Source organism: Amaranthus tricolor, chromosome 11, assembly GCF_026212465.1.
Source record: "Amaranthus tricolor cultivar Red isolate AtriRed21 chromosome 11, ASM2621246v1, whole genome shotgun sequence".
NCBI lineage: Eukaryota > Viridiplantae > Streptophyta > Magnoliopsida > Caryophyllales > Amaranthaceae > Amaranthus > Amaranthus tricolor.
In genome coordinates, this window is record NC_080057.1 from 18,693,525 (window position 1) to 18,704,861 (window position 11,337).

The window sequence follows — 11,337 nt, forward strand, 5'->3', positions numbered from 1 at the left end:
TTTATTAATATCAAATTTAAAATTTTTTTAACCAAACACAATTAGAGATATTTATGATCAAAATAGTCCATCAAGTATACAAAACCAATTGAGACATTTAATTAGAATATGAGTCAACATAAGTTTTTGATAGACATAATTAGAGATGTACAGGTGTTCAAATCTATTTCGGCCCGGGGAGGTAAAAATCAGTTTGGGTGAAATTTGAGTCGGTTCCAAATCAGTTAATATTCTCACCTATTCACTTCTTGTTCAGTTCGGCTAATGTTCGGTTTGAATATTATTAAGTTATTAGTTGAGGGGTAATGATATCAGTTTAGGTTCGGTCAAGCAAACATCAGTCATGAAACAAGGCCGATCAAGATTTTGTCGACTTCATGTTGGATTGAATCAGGTATATGATGAGCAAGATGTGTTTTGGGAAAGTTGATCTTCACGTGTCATGCTAGAGTCACCTATTTCCTATGATAGGTAAATTTTCAAACATGTATAACCCATGTTATTTTTAATATTATTTATATCATTTTTTGCAGAAAAAACTTCTAATTAACTAATTAATTTTATAAAAAATATTCAAATTATTTAGTTTATAAAGATGGTAAATTACAATATATGATAAGTTTGAATTAATTATATATCTAATATAGCTCAATTTAAGTCATAATCATTCAATTTAATCTATTTTTAATAATAGTAAGCTACTTAGTTTAAATAATTTTTAGAAGACTAAAATTGATATGATGATTAACTTTATTTGTCACGTAAGCTAACATCAACCAATAAAATCCTTCCATTTGTAAGGGTTCTAAAAGGATGACACACAAAATTTTTAAGTCTTTTTATTAAATTATATGATGAGTTATTTATATAGATAGATCGAGGTATGCCATTTTAAGAGCAAGTGTGCAGGGACAATTTTAGAAGTGTGTGGGTTGTTCAACTGCATAGGATCCTCAAACTAAACATCTTCATATATGAAAAAATCACAGTAAATAATATTGGAATAAGGTAGCACTAGTATTTTGAGTTTTACTTATCGTATCATTATTGATTACATTTTTTATGCTTTTTTTTATCTTTCTCCACGGCAACCTTAAATATCTTCTCTTCCATCATTTTATTTTCACTAATTTATTAAACATCAATAATTACCCACGTAATTCATAAAAATAATCAACATATCTAATTTCTTAATTTTTCAATCTTTCAAACTAGTTTACTTTTCTATTATTACCCATCACGCGTAATTTTTGTCTCTTCCTTCTTAATTATAGAGAAGAAAATTTAGTTTTTAACAACTTAATTCAAGTTATTTTTATAAAATGAATTTTAATGTAGCTAAAAAATATGTCAAGTTTTTATTTAATTATAGTACTTAAAATTAAAATTCCAATGAGCTTTATTTTAGTTTAGAAAATATCTGTTTTAATTATAAAGAGCAAGATTTTAAAAATTCATAAAAAATAAATAGGATTTCAAAATTGTTTGTTCTATCCAGCAAGTCTGCATTCAATTTTAATTGCCCACTACCACTAGAAAAGTATAACAATGTTAAAATTTCCCCCTCAAAAAAAAAAAAAAAAAAACACAACGTTAAACTTTTAGTCTTAAAGAATACTTTTTTCATTTTATCGTTGGGGAGAGAAATTTGATTAAGATGTTATGACATATATAGATGATAAAATATATTCATGTAAAATCTCGTTAAATTTGTCTTAATGTATACTTTTTTATTATATATTTTTTATAATTTTTTATGATGGGTATTTAGAGATATTAAGGCTCAAAATAAACTTGAAAACTGTGCAAAAAGTAAATGAGAAGAACATCAGAAAATGGAGCGAGTAAGATCTAATATATGACCAATAAATTACTTTTAATGATCATCGGCATAAATTCTCTAAGTCAGAATGTAGATTCTATGTTTTGAATGGATGGAACTTTCAATGAACATGCCATTGAATTAGGTAACCAACTGGTGTGCCAAACATAATGCTTGAAATCAATAAACCCATCACTATAAATACATTAGTCTTATCTACTTTTATATGTGCGCCAACTCCTCTTAACATACATTCTTTTTTCATACCAAAATAACCCAAAAAAAAGGCTTAATTAAGAAATAATGGGTTCTTATTCCATGTCAAGGATAATAACCTTATTTTTTGTTGTGCTCTTCATTGGTAGCTGTTCAGCTCAGCTCTCCACTAACTTTTACTCTAAGTCATGTCCTAAGCTCTTTGCGACGGTTAAATCAGTAGTTCAATCTGCCGTGTCTAAAGAACCTCGTATGGGCGCCTCTCTTCTTCGCCTGTTCTTCCATGATTGCTTCGTCAATGTAAATTTCTCAATTTTTTTATCTTTGAAATTTAATCAATTTGATTCATGTGTAAAATGACATTTAATTCATCAAAATAAACAAAAAAGAAGAATCCATGTTTCAAGCGTCTTAAATAGATATACTTTTAATGAATGATGTACTCACTGTTGTTAAAATCGCGATTTTAATCTACGATTCTACGATTTTTACGATCTAAAAACAAGTGAGCAATTTAAATCGTAAGTAAAATCTTAAAGTTGTAGAATCTTACAATTCTAGTTGGAATAAAATTTTTGAAGAAAAAAATCCTAGAATTTAACAATCCGATTCAACTAATTTACATTAATTATTATTAATTTTTCTTATGTGTCATCTTTCACTAATCTATTTCACTTATATAAACAAAATTTCAAATGTATCATCATCAAAACTATTAAAAAATAAATTTCTTAATTGGTATGAAGATTTAAACTAATTATTAAAAAGTTTTCTTCACATTCTTAAAAATAAAATCAAAGAAACTTTAATTCATAAATTTAGACTTTTAAAATGGATAATAATGATAAGATACTATATATTTTAATATATTTAAGCTTATTTGTAGAATCGTACGATTCTACGACTCAATTCTACCGATTCAATTCTATCGGCGTAAATAATTCTAAATAAAATTCCAATTTTAACAACTTTTGATGTACTTATTAAAAATTAAAACCTCAGTGTCAAAGTATTTAAAATATTTTAATTTTTTTCCAAGATTTTTTATTCAACTGTTTGTAAAAATTCGATCTTACCTCATAACCTTTTCATAAAAAGTTCTACAGATGTTAAAGAATTTGGTATTTAAAATAAGAGATTGCACTTTTGTTTTATTTTATCATAACACTCATGCTTAAAGCTTAGCACACGATCGCCTATAAATATTTAAGACAACTATGGTTTTTTTTTTTTTTTTTTTTTTTTTTTTTTAATATTTTTGGTGAATATAACAGGGCTGTGATGGTTCGATTCTACTAGACGACACCTCCTCGTTCAAAGGAGAAAAATCAGCAGCACCGAATCTTAACTCAGCACGAGGATTTAATGTAATTGACAACATTAAATCCAAAGTAGAACAAGTTTGCCCTGGAGTTGTTTCGTGTTCTGATATTTTAGCTATTGCTTCTCGCGACTCTGTTGCAATTGTAAGATCTCATTATCCAACACATTACTTATTTAGCTAGCTATTTGTGAAATTCTGGTTGCTTTTATGCTATGTTTGTCTTTTGAAAATCTGTTAAATTGAGCTGGACTTATTGTGAACGTCAGCATATTAACAGAAAGATGTGAGGTGCACACACTTCATAAGCCAAAAAGATATATAACATTTCAAAACCATATGGCAATGGGAAGAAGACTCAATAACTTATAAAGTGTTCACACCATCTTCAATTTGTCGATGTGAGATAACCTATCCCAACACCCCTCCTCATATGCGAACCCCTGTCAAGTTCGCATGTGGGAGTAATCAATTAGGATAGGAACGTCATTCTTTTTGGACCTACCATTTTATTATTTTTAATCGATTCATCAGCTCTGATACCATGTTAAATTGAGTTGGACTTATTATGAATGCCAGCATATTAATGGGGAGATACGAGGTGCACACACTTCATAAGCCAAGGAGATATATAACATCCCAAAACCATATGACAATAGAAAGAAGGACTCAATAACTTATAAAGTGGACACCACATCTTCAATTTGTCGATGTGAGATAATCCATTCCAACAAAATCTAAAATTAGACTCAAATTCGAGAAATCAAAAATTGAGAATTTGAAAATAAATTCTATAAACTTACATTTTTAAATTATTTATTTATAATTTCATAATTAAAATCTACAATTTAAAATGAATTACTTATTTTCAAACGTAACCCAAAAGAATTACAAATTGCAGCTTGGTGGTCCGAATTGGAATGTGAAGCTAGGACGTCGTGATGCCAAGACTACGAGTCAGGCTGTTGCAAACAATGGTATTCCGCCTCCAACTTCTAGCCTTAGCAGTCTTATTTCTCGGTTTCAAGCTCATGGTCTATCAGCCAAAGATATGGTTGCCTTGTCTGGTATGTTCTTTTCTCTAATTATGTTATTGTCTTAGTGTAAATAGTTTATATATATTTCTAACTTTATATATAATCAAATGATGAAAACGAAGATTAATTATTAACATATATGAACTTTTTATTTTGAAATCGTCTCATCGAAAGAAGGTTCCTTATAAAAGTAGTTTAATATAATATTTTAAGCATTGAAAAGATTTTGCGGGGTTGTGCCCATGTAGGTTATATACTTTAAGCAGTAATTGATCATTTTAACGACATAATTAACAGCTCGTCTTGTATGAGATCGTCTCACCGTGAGATGGGTCCATATAATAGCCTATTTCTTCAATTGATTACTTTAAGATCATAAGTAATCGTTTTAAGGTTATAAGTAATCATTCTAAGATTATAAAAAATAATTATATTAAAATTATAAGTGATCACTTTAACGATGTAACTAATCATTTTAAGACGAAAAATGTATATTGGGTCACCCAAATAGAGATGGTATCACTGTGAGACCGTGTCATTTAAGAATTATTGCATAATTAATCATTGTGTCAAAATTGAGAATGAATCAACCCATATATATATATATATATATATATATATATATATATATATATATATATATATATATATATATATATATATATATATATATATATATATATATATATATATATATATATATATATATATATATATATATATATATATATATATATATATATATATATATATTTGGTTTCACCTTGAGAAAATCTTTTCTGACAGCTTGTAATACTTTTGTTGATAGGTTTAAATAAAATTTGGGCTAGTTCTTATTACAATTTTATCAGATTTTGGACGTAATTAAATTGCCATTTTATCAAATTTGGGTCTTCAGTTATAAAATAACATTTGGCTCAAATTTGAATTATTTTTGGGCATCAACAATGTCTGGTCTCACTAAGACTAGATGTTAATACGTCATTTCAATTTGTAAAAGTTAGAGCCGTTTAAAAGTGACTCGACTCAAAAATTCGAACCGAAACCGAAAGTAAACCGACCCTAAAATGTGTTCTTTTTTTTTTTTTTGATTTATCGAACCGACAGTACCCGAACCGAAATTGTACCCGAATCAGTTGACAACCGAAAATGGGAAAGCTGAACCCGAGCTGTAACTGATTTTTGTAACCAACACATAACCGTTAACCGAGATTACCCGAACCTAATAATGACCGATCCGAGTTATATCCGACCCGAATCATGCTCGAAACCGAATTCTATCCGACTAAAACCGACTTAACCCGAACGAATTTTAGATCGAACTGCTGTAAACCTGAACCAATTTTTAACATAGAAGTATGATAGACTCATATTCAATCATCTTATTTGTTAATCTAATAAAGTGTTAGATATTTTAATAAATTAAATTTTATAAATACATGGTTTCCTATATTTAGAGTTAATCAATGCTCAATGTTTATTTAACTACTTTTAATCGAATTAGATGAATATTGATAGAACTTTTTTATTTTAATTTCCGGTCAAACAAGTAAAAGTAACAAAGTAATAATGATTACTAATTGATTTGAATTTTAACTATTTTGCTTTAAATAAAGGGAATCTTGTCATCAATTAAAAATTGACTAACAACTTAATTTGATATTGATTCGATCGATAGTAATTAGTAATACGTAGTTGAATTTTGCTTTTAAAAAAAAAAATCGAACCCGATTTGTACCCGACAAAACCGAACCAATTAGTAATCGATGACAATCCGAGACTGACTGACACTCGACACGAACTTCAACCGACACCAAACTGATGCTAACCCGATAGCTTGAATAACCGATCTCCAACCGAACTGTGACTAATCGACTCGACCCGAGTGTGACCCGTTGTAACACACAGCCGAAAAATAACCGATCCGAAATGCAACCGAACCGAATGACACTCATCCGAAACCGACCCGATCATCCGAATGAACACCTCTAGTAAAAGTACTTAAATTCTCATTTAAAACGGTCTCATTATAAAATAGTTTTAAATTTGACTAATTAACTCAAATATATTATATTAACTAAAAATTCACTTTCTTATTGTTTATTATGTCATTTTGGATGTTTTGACATTTTAGATATTAATTCACTCTTTTTTGAACGACATGAAACGTTTTCATACAAAAATTGCTCAGCATGTATGAATGTATGCAATAACTAAATAGTAAAATTACATAATAGCAAATTGTTGTATGACACGGTCTCACCGTGAGAATTGCTTCATATATGGATTGAATAACCCATCTGATATGAATGAAGAACTTTTTGCTTGAAGTCATTATTGGAAAATAATTTCCCTTGCCATTTATTTCATGAATTGATAAATATATATAAAAGGTAATCTCTAGTTTTAGGAAACTAAATAACTACAAAATAATTACCAAATCAAAATATTTACAAAATATACAAGATATTATTTTATTGAAAGATATTCTATTCTAATAGTCATCACATCGAGAAACAATCTCTTACATTATAGAGTTAATAATATAATAATATGATATGTAGGTGCACATACAATAGGGCAAGCAAGGTGCGTAACATTCAGAACACGCATATACAATGAGACAAACACAATAGACGCATCATACGCAAGTTTAAGGCAAAAAAGATGCCCACGATCAAATGGTAACGGCGACAACAATCTGGCTCCTTTAGACCTTCAAACTCCGATAAATTTTGACAACAAATATTTTAAGGACTTGGTTGCCAAAAAAGGTCTCCTACATTCCGATCAGCAACTCTTCATGGGCGGTTCGACCGACTCCATTGTTAGATCATACAGCAATAATCTTGGATTTTTCAGGTCTGATTTTGCTACGGCCATGGTTAAGATGGGTAATATTAACCCTTTAACTGGCTCACAAGGCGAGATTCGAAAAAATTGCAGAAGGGCTAATTAAGGGTTTATTTAGTGATTATTATGATTTTATCACTTAATTATGATTATTAAGTATATACCATTTTTTTTATTTGTGTGATTGTTGTTTTTGGGATTGTATGACAAATCTTCAAGTGTGACATAAATTTGTTTCATAGCCAGTGTACTAATAAAATTATTAGATCAATAAACTCACGGTTATGTTTCTTGATGCACTGTTTTTTGATGTTAAATGGGCGAGAACAATTTGGGCTGGGCCTGTTTAACTTGGAGCTTTTGAAGTTTCAAGCTTTTTTTATATAAAATAGTATTAAAAAATGAGTTTCGGTTCAAGAATCTATTAAAATCTCTATCAAGGATAATGATATTAAACTTTAATGGGCTGGAATACTGGGCTTTTGGAAAGGGAAGGCCAAATTTGCTGCCAAGGACGAAGACTTAAACCAAAATCGTTCCTTGGCAGCGACTTAGCCGACTTTAAATAACCAAGAAAAGGCCTTAACTAAATTAAATTGTTATCATTTATAGCGACTTTAACCTTATTTTTTTAAAAAAAAAATTTCTCAAAACTTCCTTAATAAAAATTTCCTGTATTGATAATCAAATACATATACCATTGATCATCACTCTTATCAGTTTTCTAATCCAATTATGTAAGCATTAAACACATGTTGCATCTAACGTAAATAACTAATACAAACAAAATCTAACAGTTATCCAATATGCATAATCAAATATACAAGTTATAATCTTGAGTTGAATAACTATTTAGGGTACACTCACTATCCGTGAGATCCTAATGCCTACAGTTAAGAAGATGAACAGGCAATACTTATGATATCTCACCTTGTTAGGCCCAGGAGTCGTCATATGCGGAATATGTGTGCTGGCGAAAGGTGCTAAGTCAACGTTCCTAGCGCATTGCATGTAGAGCAGTCCAAGTTTTCTTTATTATGTAGTCCTCAAAATTTTTGCCACATCAAAAGAATAGCTTTTAAGGTAGATCATATTGTAGAAAACCAACTTGGTTTATGGAAGTACTTATGCATGATGCAGTTTTATATCATGCTCTTCATAACTTCATAATAGTGTGACCATAAGCTTGTTTTTGTTATATTCAAATTGTATTGTGCATTTATTCCCTTTGTTTTTTAAAAAATAGATAATACCATAATTTTGTATAGAAGCCTAGGATAATATTTATCTTTGTTCTAAAACACTTAAAATTGATTGTGATATATTGTGTGGGAAAATATCATTATTGATAGAATTGGTAGAATGATTGGTTTCCATTTTATTTCAAAATGAGAGAATAAATACAAGAGTAATCTTGGAGAGTAAGAAAACTAGCTACAAGGATAATCTTGAAGAGTAAGGAAACTAGCTAATTATAAAATAATTACCAAAATATAAAAATTTACAAGATATGCACAATATTCTATTTTATTACATCCCCTCAGGCCTCAGTCGAATCGGGAGGTTTGCGAACGCTGAGATTAGATTGAAAATCATCAAAAGGTACTTGAGGCAGACCCTTGGTAAAGATATCGGCAATTTGATATTGAAATGGAACATGAAGCACCCAAACATCATCACGCTAAACCTTCTCACGAACAAAATAAATATCCATTTCAATATGCTTAGTGCGTTGATGATGAATAGGATTGCCCGACAAATAAATACTACTAATTGAACAGAGGAGTATATTTATAAAATCTCAAAGTTACTGGTCTATACACCTAGTGGTGCAGTAACTTTTGTTTATGCAATCTCTCATCATTACCAAGTTCGGGTCTGAACACTAAAAAAAAAACTCCAACATGAATGATAAAAAATACATTGGATCTTTTATTCTTGATGTATGAAAATGTACAATTGTACGACTAATATTTAGTTACATAACGATATGATGATACAACCCTCTATCCCTTAGATTATAAAGTCATCACATCTATATTATATATATATAAGATCGTCAAATCAATTTTTTAATCACACAAAGAATTTAAGACTGACTTGCACAAAGGATTCAAACGATTTTTTAACTATTGAGGCGGATTAAAAATACACAATTATATTTTAGACCCATTAATACAACAATTTTCTAGAAATTTTGGAGCAAATGTAAACTAATACAAGTTAATATCTGACACCCTTTAATTCAGAGGGTTGTGTATTATAAAACAACTTGCATATACCTAGAACCTGTTAGAGTACATAACATATTCTTAGGGCCTCAACTATTAACTTAAGTTTTTTGTTGAGTTTGTTTATTTTTATGGTATCAGAAGTTAGTGTGACAAAAGGTCATGGATTTAAACCTCAACTACTCTCATTTAAAGTGAAATGTTCGGCATCAAGTATGAGGAGAGCTTGAGCTGCATCCACACATTTAGCCCACATGGTCTTGTGTGATAAAGGAAGTATATATACCAAATCTTTAAGGTCTCAACCATCAGCTTAAACTTTTGGTTGAATTATTTCTTTGAGGGAACTACCCCTGTTTATGAATCCAAAAAATGCATCTTAATCTTCCAATTCTACAAATTAGAAACAATAATAAGAGTCATGAGACCACATGAGCCATGATGTGCTGTTGCCCAAGTCCACACTGCTATAATTAAAACCCCCAAAGCAGAGCTGAGTTCTAGGCTGTTTAGTTTAATGAAATAGTATTATTTAAGTGGATCTAAATTAATGATGAATATTAGGAGTAGTGTTATTAATGGAGTATTGAAATTTGCTAATCAACCCATGTGGATGGCCCTCTTTTTTCGTGTTCTCTTTAAACTTAGTTCTTCTGTCAGAATAATATATCATGCCTTTGCTATATGTTCATTAGGTTCAATTAGAATTTAAAAAATATAATCTCCTACAACTTTTTTGATAATTTAGGGTTAATTAACTATTTTTATTCTTAGTTTATTCGAGTTTATTTGACTTTATTCCACTTAATTAAATATATGAGACTACTTTACACTTATTTAACTCTTGTATGAACTTTTTTTAAAGTTAAAGATTGTAGTATTAGGTTAATAAATAATAATAATAATAATAATAATAATAATAATAATAATAATAATAAGCAAAAAGCTAATGAATTCTATGGGAGTTCTTTAAGAAACATACTTGAAAGAGTTAATTAGGAAACAAAATAAATAATAAAAATAATATAATATAATACTATATTTTTAAGCGTGATTATTTGGTTATAAATTCTATATTTTATAGGAAAAATTACTTAGAATAATCTAATCTATTTATGATTTTCCTATAATAATCCTACCTATTGATTAATCATGAATAATTTCAACTTTGAGGAGTATTTTCTTAGAGTAAAACAGGTAACCGAATGACTTGCTATAACAAGTTTTATTTTTTAAAAAAAAGATAAATTAAAATAAAATGTCGAAAAACAATAAAAAAATTTATGATTTTTTTATTATTTAGAATTTTTTATGTAAATTTTCAAAACTTTTCTCTAATTTTAAATTAATTTTCAGTTTATTGTTTTAGTGAATTACCTACAATTATAAGTTATCGGGTTACCCAAGTTTACTCTAGGCAAATGCCCTTTAAAGTTGTAATTATTCATGATTAATCAATAAGTGGGATTATTGTAGAAAAATCATAAAAAGATTGAATTATTCTAGGTAATTTTTCCTATTTTATACCATAGTAGATAATTTATCCTTATTAACGAATGTCTCTAAGGCGTTCTTTAGCAAGATCTATAGTAAAATCAAGACATTATTTGATGATTCTAAGGCTTTTATACTTAATATACAAAATTTTTCGGAGGATCTATCTTGAGCTAGGGGGACTCTTTGGCCGCATCCTCCTTTATGGATATAGGTTTGCTATCTTCCTTCCTTCTTCAAACCCTGCTTATAGTCCCTATGAGTGAAATACACTAGATATATGATGATGACAAATTCAAAATACATTGTACCCTAGGAATCTAAAGAAAAATAGGAGCTAAAGGTTAAAGAGTGTATGTAGGA

At 29.0% G+C, this 11,337-nt stretch overlaps 1 protein-coding gene across 1 annotated transcript; it reads left to right on the forward strand.

Moving 5' to 3' along the window:
- Nucleotides 1-2,058: 2,058 nt before the first annotated feature.
- Nucleotides 2,059-7,497, forward strand: LOC130826941 (peroxidase P7-like). The gene is made up of 4 exons (XM_057692573.1): nt 2,059-2,338; nt 3,313-3,504; nt 4,261-4,426; nt 6,961-7,497. The coding sequence occupies exons 1-4, from the start codon at nt 2,126-2,128 to the stop codon at nt 7,353-7,355; spliced, it is 966 nt and encodes a 321-aa protein (XP_057548556.1). The 5' UTR covers nt 2,059-2,125; the 3' UTR covers nt 7,356-7,497.
- The last annotated feature ends 3,840 nt before the right edge of the window (nt 7,498-11,337 follow it).

Excerpts from the sequence above, each read along its gene's own strand:
- LOC130826941 (XM_057692573.1), top strand. The coding sequence starts at position 2,126 with ATGGGTTCTTATTCCATGTCAAGGATAATAACCTTATTTTTTGTTGTG. Across the intron at positions 3,505-4,260 it reads CTCGCGACTCTGTTGCAATT|CTTGGTGGTCCGAATTGGAA; the intron begins GTAAGATCTCAT and ends TACAAATTGCAG. Across the intron at positions 4,427-6,960 it reads AGATATGGTTGCCTTGTCTG|GTGCACATACAATAGGGCAA; the intron begins GTATGTTCTTTT and ends TATGATATGTAG.